Source organism: Lytechinus variegatus, chromosome 15 (genome assembly GCF_018143015.1).
Source record: "Lytechinus variegatus isolate NC3 chromosome 15, Lvar_3.0, whole genome shotgun sequence".
Taxonomy (NCBI): Eukaryota; Metazoa; Echinodermata; class Echinoidea; order Temnopleuroida; family Toxopneustidae; genus Lytechinus; species Lytechinus variegatus.
This window is the reverse complement of record NC_054754.1, coordinates 1,199,305-1,213,007: the sequence shown is the minus strand read 5'-3', so window position 1 is coordinate 1,213,007 and position 13,703 is coordinate 1,199,305. Positions and strand designations below refer to the sequence as shown.

The 13,703-nt window shown below is 35.4% G+C and overlaps 1 protein-coding gene across 3 annotated transcripts; it reads right to left on the bottom strand.

Annotated features, from left to right (window-relative positions):
- Window positions 1-6,183: 6,183 nt before the first annotated feature.
- LOC121428751 (probable low affinity copper uptake protein 2) lies at window positions 6,184-10,783 on the bottom strand. 3 transcript variants are annotated; one of them, XM_041625568.1, is made up of 5 exons: window positions 10,708-10,772; window positions 9,415-9,642; window positions 8,276-8,377; window positions 7,141-7,336; window positions 6,184-6,899 (listed from the first exon to the last, which is right to left on the bottom strand). In XM_041625568.1, the coding sequence occupies exons 3-5, from the start codon at window positions 8,349-8,351 to the stop codon at window positions 6,581-6,583; spliced, it is 591 nt and encodes a 196-aa protein (XP_041481502.1). In that variant the 5' UTR covers window positions 8,352-8,377; window positions 9,415-9,642; window positions 10,708-10,772; the 3' UTR covers window positions 6,184-6,580. The 3 variants fall into 3 exon arrangements, with proteins under 3 accessions (XP_041481502.1, XP_041481500.1, XP_041481501.1); XM_041625566.1 differs by lacking the exon at window positions 9,415-9,642 and having other exon boundaries at window positions 10,708-10,783; XM_041625567.1 differs by lacking the exon at window positions 9,415-9,642 and having other exon boundaries at window positions 10,624-10,774.
- Between the last annotated feature and the right edge of the window lie 2,920 nt (window positions 10,784-13,703).

Below are 13,703 nucleotides of genomic sequence, written 5' to 3'. Positions count from 1 at the left end.
CATAAGAAATGAATAAGGTGTTGAAATTTTTTTAAGGACAAGTCCACCCAAACAAAAAATTGATTTGAATAAAAAAAGAAAAATCCAACAAGCATAACACTGAAAATTTTATCAAAATTGGATGTAAAATAAGGAAGTTATGACATTTTAAAGTTTTGCTTAATTTCACAAAACAGTTATATGCACATCCTGGTCGGTATGCAAATAAGGAGACTGATGATGTCATCCACTCACTATTTCTTTTGTATTATATTATATGAGATATGAAATATTCTAATTTTCTTCTCATTGTCAAGTAAAACAGTGATTAATTCCTCCCTGAACATGTGGAATTAGCATTGTTTAATAGTCAAATCTGCCCCAAAAATGAAATATTGTAAATTCAAACAATAAAAAAAAAAGAAATAGTGATGGACATCATCGCCTGACTCATTTGCACGTCATTGAGTTGTGCATTTGACTGTTTTGTGAAAAAAAGCGTAACTTTAAAATGCCATAACTTTCTTATTTTACATCTGATTTTTATGAAATTTTTAGTGTTATGCTAGTTTGATTTTTCTCTACTTATTCAAATCAGCAGTTTGCTGGGGTGGACTTCACCTTTAAAGTACATTTGATCAGATTCCTATGAAGAGTCTGTGAACTGAAAATTAGCATTTTAGGGGCATTATCTAGTCAATAAGAGCAAATTTTTTATTTTATGCATAAATTAGCATAATTAATTAGCAATGAGATTTTTTGCAGAATTTGATCTTATAGTTTGTACGTTTTGCCATGGGTAACGTGCATGCCAATTTTTTGTCGCGGTCGCGCGATCAATGGCTGACATCTTCAGGGGGGCTGAATAAAGCCCCCCATCTTCCTAGGTGTTGAAATAGCCCATCTAATTTAGGGTTAATGACGGATTGTCTTTACTACAGAGGTTAGAATTTAGCAGTACTCATACTTTTATAGATATTTCCCTCACATTCTATTTATTCAAGTGAAATTATTTTTATGGCAGATTACCCCTTTAATGCAAAATATAGGAATCTGTATGAAGAGGAAAAGAATATAGACTTTGACATCTTTTATCACAGGATGTAGAAGGTTGTGAAAGCACATGACTATATACTTGTAAACAGGAATTGGGTGCCTGTTTTCATTCTCCTAATGTACATGTACTGTACATGGCTTATGGCCAGAGTATTCCTCTTTATACTGTTATTACACATTTCTTTGTATTGAAGTATATGCATTAAAATCAGAATGTATGAAGTATTGGTCAGAAATTATTCACTCTCTGTCTTACTCTTTTACTGCATTTTACATTGGTTTAGTTACTTTTCATAATTTTGAATTTAAACGTCACAAAAAATATCCTCTTTCATCTAAAGCTATTAATGTTCATAAAACAATATTGAATCATATCTATACATGTATATGTAAATAAGTAAATGGGTAAAAATATTGTAATTTTATATGCCCAAAGAAGATCTTAATGCCATATTTTTATAGTATTCCTTTTTCCCCAACTTGATTACAATATAGCAGCAAGAAAATCTGAAAAGAAAATGTCATGTTCCTAAATTTGGGAGTAGTGATTTTTCTAGGATTGGAATGAGAGAGATGAACCGATTCCCGACAAGTCAGTGTAAATTGGCCTTGGGGTTGTTTTATATTAGCTGTCCGGGAAAATTATTTTACTTTTTACCAGTCAGCAAAAAATAAAGAAATTTGATTAAAAAATATACATCAAATCAGGGAAAAATGCCTCAAATGAAGAAAAAAATCAGCTCCAAAGTCCAAAGCATGGAAATCATTCAGACTGTTATAATTTGTTGCATATCAAAACATCTTCCATTGAATGACTGGTTAAGGTGGTACTAATTAGTTTTACATTGTTTTATACCAATACATGTAATTCACTGCAACAACTTAAAAAACATGCAAAACTGGGAATGGGGTTAAATAATCATCAGGGAATTTTTAACTTCATCAGGGAAAAATCAGGGAATTCTTTCTTGAAAAACTGGGAACCCTGTATTGCTACTGACATGTAATGAAATTCAATGTGAAACCAGTCCCATAGATTCAACTGTGTGCAGTATGGTTTCAATAGTCCTTTTGAATTTATTAGAACATGTATTTTGTCTTGAGTAAATGATTAACAAATGACAAGTTCAGATTTATTTTTCCTTATTTTATTGCACCATAATAATTAGAAATTACAGACATAGCAGTGATATTGTAAAATCAAATTTGATGAATTTCAAGGGGAATCCAACCCAAATAAAAACTTGTTTTTATAAGGAAAAGAAAAATCAGACTAGTTGATAGGTGAAAATTTGAACAATATTCGACAAACAACAAGAAAGATATGAATTTTGAAAAGTTGCAAATATTGGTAATCACTATACCCATGGAGACTTCAAATTGGCCACATATGGGATGTCATAGTGATGTAAGGCAAGGACTACTCTTCCATGTACTCCAATACATATTATGGCTAAAATGTCATTTTTCCCAAAAGTTTTATTTCAAATTATATATTTCATGAGGACATAAAACAATATACTACCTGGGTTATATTTAGATTACTGCCCCCAGGGGAATGGGTACTTAGGAGAAAACCACAAATCCCTGATAATAAAGTACATGGCCTATGGGAAAGTTGTCCTTGCCCCTTGTCATAATTTGCTTACCCAGTTGCCAATTTGAAATCTACATAGTATTAGTGATCTCAATTTTAAAGCAGCTATAACTTTCTCATTGCTTGTACGATTTCTTTCGAACTTTCACCATTCTGTTTAATTTATTTTTCTCCTTCCCAACATAACATTTTATGGCCAAGGCTGGATTCCCCTTTAAAAGATACACTGTAATAATCATGATTGATGAAATTTTCAGACAATAGCAAATCTAACTTCACTGCTTCACTACAAAACTGAATTCTAATCATTCACACATAGATTTCTGTTAAATTGTTATTCAATAATCAACATAATCAAATACAGTGGACATCCTGACTAAAATTCTTTCAATAATCAAAGGAATACAAATATTACAGATGTAAAACTTGAATGTATGATTAAAGTACATACCATACAAAGCTTGATGATTTAAATAAAAAAGATAAAGGCTCAATGTATAAAAATATGAAAAAATATATACAGGCATTCATCAATGTTCAATGAAACATGTAGAATATTATGCATTCTGTAAACTACATGTACAAATCTGACACAAGTTGGGAAAAAACTTTAAGAAGTGAAATTAATGAACCAGTGCAAAAATAAATGACTCGGTAAAATTCAACACAATTTGAGAATATTCTCCTGCATATACATGTATATCTACAACATTTTCTCATAGTACATGTGCATGTATCTTATAGCATTCATAGGAGATATTATAACAAGATACATACCAGCCAAACTGTCAACACAGCCTAACATTCTCTGAATGTTCTAAAACCAAATGATGTCCTAAATCACATTAAACATTACTTCTATTTGTAAGATTTCAACTTTAAATGCATGTGTATTGAATTTTATAGTCTACAGTGTTAGAAAGCAAATTCATTTAATATTGTTGAAGCTTTAAAGGTTGAAAATGTCAGATACCTATACATGTAGGTCTAAAACACACAGATCACTGAAGAGAGATCATGTGAATCAAATAGAAAACATAATTTTTTTCCTACAATTGGTATTTAAATCAGTCAGAAATACATGTAGATTTGAAAATAAATTATGAGCATATGACGTTTATGTTGAGAGTTGGAAGGATCTAGCATTGGATATAAAATATCACTTTATAATAATACCTCACAATGTCATTTAAAATATCACACCACATCGATATTACAATTTTGACATTCATATTGTTTTTTTTAGATTCATATTGTTCTTTTTAGATGCATATATGCTTACAACATTTTACGTAATAATTTTAAACAATTGTTTTCCGATCAAACAAGGAAATCAAAATAACTATTGAGAACTGGAAGTAATACAGAAGAGTTAAATTGCTTTCAATTTCCATTATTTACTTTATTTTACTTTACCTTTGACAATACTTCTTCTTGATATCAAAGTATGATATATTCAGATTATTTCCAAACATTTTTAGGTATCAGATTGAGGGGTTATAACCTAAAGATATTAAAACACATTACATGCTCTCATACAGAACAAAATAGTTTCAACACAAGAGGAATGCCTCTGGCAGTCTCGCCTGCATTACTGTACTTGATTCAATATAGCAGCAGTAATGATTTCTAAAACAACTATTGAATAATTACGGTATATATAAAAATATGATTCATATGATAATGAAAAACTATGTTTGTTGACCCTAAATGACCTTTGACCTTGTTCATGTGACCTGAAACTCGGGCAAGATGTTAAATGATACACCCTTGCGCTTAATTTTATGTTTTATGAACTACATTCATAAACTTTAAAAGTTATAACATTTCTAAAATTTAACCTTGGTTAAGGTTTTGATGTTGATTCCCCCAACATGGTCTAAGTTCATTGACCCTATCTGACCTTTGATTTTGGTCATATGACCTGAAACTCAGGCAGGATGTTCTGTAATACTTGATTAACCTTATGTCCAAGTTTCATGAACCAGGTCCATATACTTTTTAAGTTGTGATGTTTAAAAAACTTAACCTTGGTTAATATTTCAATGTTGACGACGACACAGTTGCCGCCATTGTCACCGCCATCGGAAAAGCAGTGCCTTTAGTCTTGCTCTGCTATGCAGCCAAGACAATTAAACTTAAGCAGAAAACCAGAATTTTCATCTTGCATTTCGGTAAGTCCATCAGGTATGGTCAATATTAGTGACATCCCAGAGCCCCAATCCATGCCTCATTTAAGCAAGGTAAATATCTTCCAATCATTACTACAGCAAAAAATTGTATCCCATTAAGATTTACTAATCATGATGTGTTGTAGCTTCAGACCTGACAATCTATTGACAATGAAAAATAAATGTGATGTCCATGTACATGTAACATGTACATGGACATTCTAAAACACAACATTCTAAAGACATAACATTCTAAAAATACAGAAAAGATTTGAAGATCAAACATGAATTTTTGGTAAGAGACTTTCCTCACTTTGACACATCAAATCTGAACCAAATCTGAATTTATCTTCACTGAAAAATAAAATGGTTGATACATACTTTACATGGACATCTTGTAATTTTTTTGACCCAACCCAATGGACTTACCAATTTCAAATGGGTAAATAATATTATTGAACCTATACTATACAAAAGCATTTCAGCTGGAAGCACTCAATGTTAATAACACAAGCAATCACTCGTAAACCTGCTCACATTAATCGCTGAAATTATACTGACCAAATTTTAATAGCACAAGTTAGTTTCAGTTGTATCATTTAATATATAAACATCTGTATCTATGTACAATTTACAATTTATATATATACTCATCTCTTTAGAACTGCATGAATGCTGTCACATTCATTTCCACTCCCTGGGGAGTATTTGTACCATATGCTTACTGACCTGGGGCCCGTAACACAAAGCTTAGCAATGATCATAGAACATTTCTCTACAACTGATTGCATTGACTACAATGTATAATTGATCATGAAAATCAAGCGTATGATTAATTGCTAACCTTTGTTATGGGATCCTTGTTACAGGTGCCTGGAATATAGAAGTAGAATCTGCATAAATCATATCTGTCTGGTCCACAGAAATCTGTTAAACTATGGGTGTTACAAAGGAATTTGCGGTCAGTTTCAAATCAAGTTTAGTACTAAAAATCTAGTGCAAGTCCTTTGACTGAATTGAAATTTGTGCTAGGGCACAAACCAGCACCAACCAGAGGGCTGTTTCATTAAGAGATAAAGAGCGACTTAGAATTGCACTTAATTTGCCAGTTTTGTGCGGAATGTGTCCCTGCATTGGTAAGATCATGCACACAGTCGCAACTATTTGTGAAACATCCCCCAAAACACCTAACCCATTGGCGGCGGAGCAGAGGATTATCTTTTGTGTTTGGGGGGACGCACTATTGTTGTGTCCCAACACAAAAGATAATCCTCTGCTCTGCCGCCAATGACCTAACTTGACAGTATCTGTCTTTGAGATGATATTATTTTATGCTGAATTACAATTTTGGCAATTGGTACATGTATTTTGAACAATGACAGTCAGTATTGGAGTTCATTCATAAGCTTAATTCATGCTTTCAACTCCAATACCGAGACGAAATCATCCAAAAGATCTTTGCCTTCCAACCAAACTTTTCTTTTTGGTTCAAAGTGGCAAATAAGTTAGGTTATCATCTAGACAAAGGTCTTCAGCAAGTCAAAAATGCGATTGGTTGAAAATCAAGTTGCGCATGATTTTTGGAGTTGCGATTGATTGCAACTCTTTCTGCAACGGGTCCCAGGGCCGGTAACATAAAGCTTTGCAATTGATTATGATTGATTGATTCAAGTGATTATATTGTGTATGACCAAAGGTAACAATCAATTCAATGATAAACAGCTAATTCTTTATGCTACAGAACCTTGCTCAGGAATGACCTTCATATGTTATGTTACTAGAGTGTTCCATAGTAATTGACTCTAGTAGATCCCTCAGCACCGCTACCTGCCCCACTTCCTGCACCACCTGTCTCATCACCCATATCCATCTGCCCACTTCTGGTCAAGCTATCCCTCTGGGCTCGTCTGTCTATAGGGGGCAGCCTTTTCTTGGGGCGTTTCCTGAATGGGGCAAACAGAAGGTAGCCAAACGCAGACCCAGCAGCAATGGAGATGAGGAAGTAGGCGTTGTAAGTCATGACAACCAACATTACAATGTAGCCCAGGCTCACTGAAACAATGTGGACGATGGTCCGACCAAGGTGAATCCGACACCTGTGTGTTAATAGGAATCGAAGAGGGTTAAAAATCTCAAAAATATTTATCTTGCAAAGGTGATACATACATATATATTACAATAAATATACATTAGAACTTATCACCATAGCAGTAAAATACTATGTACCATTTAGGTGTTGTTCTTGTGACCATAGACATGTTTCCTGTAGTCCAACATGAAATGGTTGTCTTTTACAACATGTAAATATATCATCTCACAGAACTAAAAATAACTAACCTGCGTTGCCTAACTTTGGATACACTGCTTGGTATCTGTAAGGGGGCAAGGAGAGGTGATCGTCCATTAATAGGGGAGGACCAGTTCATTTCCAGAGGGTTAGTGGTATAGCACCGGGTCAGGTAAGTACTGAGAGTGGCCAACACCTCCAGGAGGACTGAAGCGAAGGCAAAGAGAAGACAGGACAAGGCAAAATCTTGATGGAGACAAAAAGAGATGGAAAATATATTGTTATTATTCCTATTATTAATGTAGTGTTCTGTACTAAAAGATGGGATGAATGGAGTATAATGGTATTATTTTTCATTTGCAGAGCTCCTTTCTTCATTGTATCTCATCATTTATTAATGTATTTTTTAAATATTTGCAAGTATATCCCTACCTATCATAAAAATATATAGGCCTATAGGACTTTGACACATTCGAACTACAATCAATTATGACAAAAATGGCAAGTATTATTCCGCAATGCAGGGCTGTGATTGACCTCAAATAAAAATTTTATAAAGGCTGAAAAAGCTAGAATTCTAAAGTCTGTATACTACAGTGTGTATAAATAAAACGTTTACACTTTGAAAAAGTCCTGGGCATTGAAAAATATACAACATGGTGATACTTTTTTCACAAAAAAAATGAAAGTAAAAATTTGACAGAATGTTACACTTGAGTGAGCACTATCCATTTTTGTGAAGCTAGCAGAAATGTGTTGATGCAGGAATGCTCATTTTCACGCTGTCTTTTTATTGTTGTTTTCAATGACAAATATTACAGACCTTTTAACAACTAAATAACACTAAAGTAACCAGTCTGACAAATTATAATGAAAAATATCATCCTCTCATAAATGTCATCTTCCATTGATTTTTTGCATGAATTTGAAACAAATAGCTTTTTCCATTATGATAAAGTCTCCTAAAATATGTGGCGATGCTATACTGGTATGTGGCATGAGAATAAAGTCTGAAAATTTTGCTGGGTTCCTTTTACGTGTTCAAAATGTCAAGGGGACCCATCACACCCCTCCCCACTGCACATCTCTGGCAATGGAACCTCAATCTCATAAATAATTATCTAATAAGTAAAACAATAAAACAAAATTGCTCCAAATACCAGCAGCCATAATTTTACAACTTACCCCATTTTGTTGTGATATCATATCCTTGAAACAGAAGGTCTGTTGCAGTTGTTTTGAAGATAAACCACATCTGCATCTTTGTGCTTTATTGGTTGAACTTATCTAAACATGAAGATACGAAAATGGAAATGAAGATTTAAACTATGTGTAACATTCTAAAAATATATCTGACAGAAAATGAAATCATGATCTACATTAATGTTGATTACCTGTCAATATTTCCCTATTTTATGACAGTTGATGAAGACATTTAGTACCAACATAAAGAAAAATAATAATAATCATCACTTGAAAATGAAATCAACTTTATCAAGCGAGCAGCCATCTTAGAGCATGACACTGAATGTTTAGATATTCAGTGGCGTACCTAGGATTTTTCACAGGGGGGGACAAATTCGAAATTTGTCCACCTAAAACTTTGACAAGCAAAAAAAAATTTCATCAAGCTCGTCGGGGGTGGGGGCAAAATAGATATTCAAGCTCGTCAGAGGGGGGAATAGGTTTTCAAGCTCGTCAGGGGGGGGCAGGGATACGTCCTTTGCATGGGTTGTGACTCGTCATAACATAACTGAACGTGTATTTGTTGTTTTCAGACCCCTATTAACAATTGGATAAAACGTGTTTAAAGGGGTGTTTTTCAGTTTTGGACATGGGCCTTGCATGCACTCGTTAAGGATATAAAAAAAAACACTTATTTTTTAAAAAGGGTGGTTTTGAAAGACTTGTCATGGTCAATCGCAGGGTCAAACAAAACATATTTAGGGGTTTTTTTCAAACTTTTTTTAAGACTCAGAGCCGAACATGTTTAGGGTATGTCTTTTTCCCCAAGCTTTTTCCCCGGGGTCATATTCTGGCAAAAAACTTGTTTAGGGCCAAAAATGTGTAAATGAAGCCCACAAAAAACCTATTTAGGGGTTATTTTGCACACAGAGAAAAACTTGTTTAGGGGGTGTTTGGAAATAATTTGGTCATGCATGTGTACAGCAATATATTTGACTGCCCCCCCCCCCCCCCCGATCCAAAATGAATACATTAAAATGACATGGCCATTGAGTCATGACCCAGATGCTTGACCAAACTGAGGCAAGATTCATTCAGCCAGCAGGTCATACATGTACATGTAAATGACTGGAACTCACTCCCTGAAGTAGTTACAACTTAGACTGTGAATAGCTTCAAGATCAGACTGGACAAGGTGTGGGTAGACCAGCAGTTCTGCTCACCATATGAGTAGCAAACCCCTTTGAGAAGATAGAGATCTTGAGCCAAAACGACACTGAGCAGACACCACACCAATCATTTAGATGGATGAAAATGGCACAGAACTGGAAGCCTGACTGCTGGGATCCACAGCACTCTTCCAGAATCTAGGGTGCATAACAGGTACTTATATAGCACTTTACCAAAAATATGATCAAAGGTAACCAGGGAACTCAAGCCCGTTTTGCAGGCTGTAGCCCAGGACTCGTCCGTGTAATACTAGGCAGACATAGGCACTCTCCAAAATGGGGTAGAATGGGGTCGCAATAGCACTCCAAATAAAAGGGAAAAAAATATGAATAATATAAGGATGAAGGTCTATCGTGACACAGAATTGTGACCCCATTCTACCCAATTTTGGAGAGTACCCTCTGCCTAAGATTACAAAGACGAGTCCTGGGCTCCGGACTGCGAAGCAGGCCGGAGCTCCCTGGGTTTAGGGTAAAGAGTAGAGGTGCACGGAAAATATGGGAGACTCTCTCCAATAAGGGAGACTTGCTTTGCAAAATAACAAAAGAAACAACACCAACATCAAGGCAACAAAAGCATGATTTTTTCCACCCAAACTATTGTCCCACTGAGGTCACAGCACGCGCGACCCACTACTAGCACTGAAAGGGGTAGAATACCTGAACAAGAACCAGACTTCAGACAGGATAGTTTTAGAGTCACACAATAACATTAAAAGGCTTTATTCTACAGATAACTCATAACCAAGACCATAGCTTTAGCAGCTTTCCCAAAAGTCGCACTCCCCTCCCGTACATGTATCAAGCAGTCCTCAGTAATATATATGAAAGCTTCTAGTGCAAACAATACTGTGTATGTCTGTAAACCCTTACGGCACTAGCAGGACTAGTTAGAAATCCACTGCCAAATGCGGTTCCCTGCACCAATGTGACTGTGGGTGCCTAGCTACAAAGTACAAACTACATCATCATTTACATAAAATACATGCATCATGAAAAACTGGTACTGGTAAGACACAAGTCACAACTCACAAGTCCCATGCATTGTTTTTCATGATGTTGCCTAAAAAACGCAATCAAATAGAATAGACATTTAAGGCAAACTAGAATCAGACTCACTTCTCAGTAGATTGATAATAAAAGATGACCCATATCATCATGTATTTAGCAACTAATTTTATCTCGTAAGACTTCTCAACATACCAGAGAAACTCCTTGATTGCAGCTCTCGAGTTATTACCGGTACGTTTGCCAGTTTGATTACTTACCTACCTACCGGTAAATCACATGACTGTGTACGTGTGCGCGTGCTCCTTTCTGGATGCGCACGCACGTATAAAACAAGGGGAAATCCCCATCCTCTGAAAATGGGGCTGTCCCTCATAAAATTAGTTTCTACCATCCGGATCAACATCAATGTAACAAAAACATTATTCTGTGGGTGAACAAAGCGATCGAGCTAATGTTCAGTACCTGGGAGGTGTCCAATACGATCTTGGATAACACATAGAATGAGGGACTGGGGCCTCGCCGCCCCCCCCCCCCCCTCCTTCAGACCTTGAACCTTGAAAAATTACTCTCCCCAAAAGCGTATATACACGCTGTCCTAGAGAGGGTTGTGCCCTGTGTTGTGTAATTTTAATACAAAAATAAAATACAAGTAAATTAATAAGTGAATAAACAAACAAATAAATAAATAGGTAAAAATAAATTATCTGTGACTAAGAGAAAGGATGAAAGGAAAAGATGATTTGGTCACGTGTTAAATAAATGGCCAAACTTTTCGCTAACTCATGACTTATCAAAATAAATTTTCCCATACACCTGTAGACCATGTCCTTTCTCCTAAAGGGGTACTCCGATGCTAAAAAAATTAATTATAGAAAAAGACATTCATCGAAACCTGATTTTAAAAAATAACAAAGTTACTAAATTCTAAAGTTAAGCTATATTTTGTCAAAGCTGTTGCATAAGCACTGTGTTATAAATAGGTGGGCTGATGATGTCCTCACAAGTATTCTATCTTTTTTGTACATGACGTGTGAATGATATGTCTCCCTTGTAACAAAATAATTTACAGCAATGACAAATTAAATATGAAGTCAATCCATTTTTTTCGATAAAATTTTTGATAAATCCATGTGGGCCGCCTGCAACATCATTATAGACTATATTATTTCTGAAAAAATATGTTCCAAAAGGTGTTTGCCATTTCCTTACGATGTTATGGTGTTCAACGAGGAAATCCTTAAACTCATGGGTGTCGATCACGGGGGGATGGGGGGATATATCCCCCCCCCCCCAATATTTCAAGTGGGGGGGATGGCCTGTATTATCATCCCCCCCCCCAATAATTTAGGGTAGAAAAATTATAATAATGATGATGAAAAAAATGAAAAGTTTGATCATGATGATTATAGTATGCCATCAATCAGTTTGTTTCCCTCGCAATTTGTGTATATTGTTATTAAATAAAAACATTCTTTTTCAGGACTATTAAACAGATGGGTGGAGGTCCAAGATGAAAAAGAATGAAATTTTTATGTATCTGATATTTGTTAACACATGACATAAAAGGACCCCAACGAAAATCAACTTTTGCTGATAGGGTGTTCCATCCCACCAGTGGTGAATAAATTAATTTAAATAAATCATTAATTCAAAAGGGTGGAAAAATAAACGGGAGTAGAAGGGTGGCAAGATAAATTAACGAATGACGGTAAGCCCGATGGCACACGAGAAGCCACACAGGTTGTAATTTGTGCTAGTCTTAATTGGTCCGAATCTGCATTTTATCATCATGCATTAAGAAGAATAAAGATATTGCCAGTCAGGTTAGATTTAAGAGAGAAGTTGTATACACAGAGGCGTCGATCCTGGGTGGGGGGGGGGCAGGGGGCGATCGCCCCACCAATGAAAATATTGGGGGGCAAACATATCGTTTTGCCCCCCCCCCAATATTTCCGCATGTGCAACTAAAAAATAAAATAAGATTGTAATGCTACACTGAAATCAGCAAGCTAAATTAAGATACCAACTCGATTTTGATTAAAAATCGTGCTCAAAATGTCTGCTTTTCATGTACCAAAAACCCATACTTTTCATGATTAAATAGGTGAATATAACGTCCCGTTTTCAATTCTAGACCTCAAAAGAACTTTGATTTTGCAATAATCTTTTGTTGGATATATATTTTCCATTAAAGTGTCCTTTTTTCCAGATCAAAATATCAAAATTTTCAGCTCGCGCTCGCATCTATTGTTCTTCTAGATATCCATCTTAATCATTGGTACCAAAAATGCTTAGAATATCAAGCTTTCAGGTCAGAATATAAAGAAATTTCAGCTCGCTCTCTAGTGAGATACATGTATCGACCCTCCTCATGAGTTACTACAAACAAACCTAAACAGGTACATTTTTCCTGTTTTCATGACATAGTGAAAAAATTTAGCTCGCGCTTCGCGCTCGCATTGTTGGCGAAGGTGAGATATGTGTCTCTTTCTCATGAGTTAGTGAGCCAGCTATATATATATATATATATATATATATATATATATATATATATATAGGCCTATATGTTTGGGGATGTGTGGGTGAGTTTGTTCGTTTTTTGTGATCGAGCGCCTTTGAAACGTTGATTCATAATTTTGCCCCCCCCCATCTGAAAAATGGATCGACGCCCCTGTGTATACATCATGCTCAATAAACCGATCACTATGTACATGGTCCAGTCAATTTTTGTCATTTTTTTCTCGGTATGAGTTTAGAATAGGCTTATTTGTAACACAAATTGAATTTTCAAAAAAATTATACAAGTATAGTACACTACAACAATGAACATGATGAAGGAATTTCCAAGAACACCATGCATATCAACCACTCCCAAATGTCCTAACTTGTGATTTTAATGGGGGTAATGTTGAAATATCCCCATCCACAAGAACATTTGTGTCAGTCATCCCCCCAACCAAGAATACCGATCGACACCCATGCTTAAACTTATCTTGTTATTAATTGTAATATAACGTGTATGTTATGTACAAGATCGTGAGTAACGGCGGGGTAAGGTGCTGGATGTCACTGGAAATGACCCCCTCATCCTTGCATCCTCCATCCTCTTTCCCTCACACTCCCTGTCCTTCCCATCTGCTTCTTCTTTGACATGTCACTGCCTAAGATACATCTTACAAATCCACCTG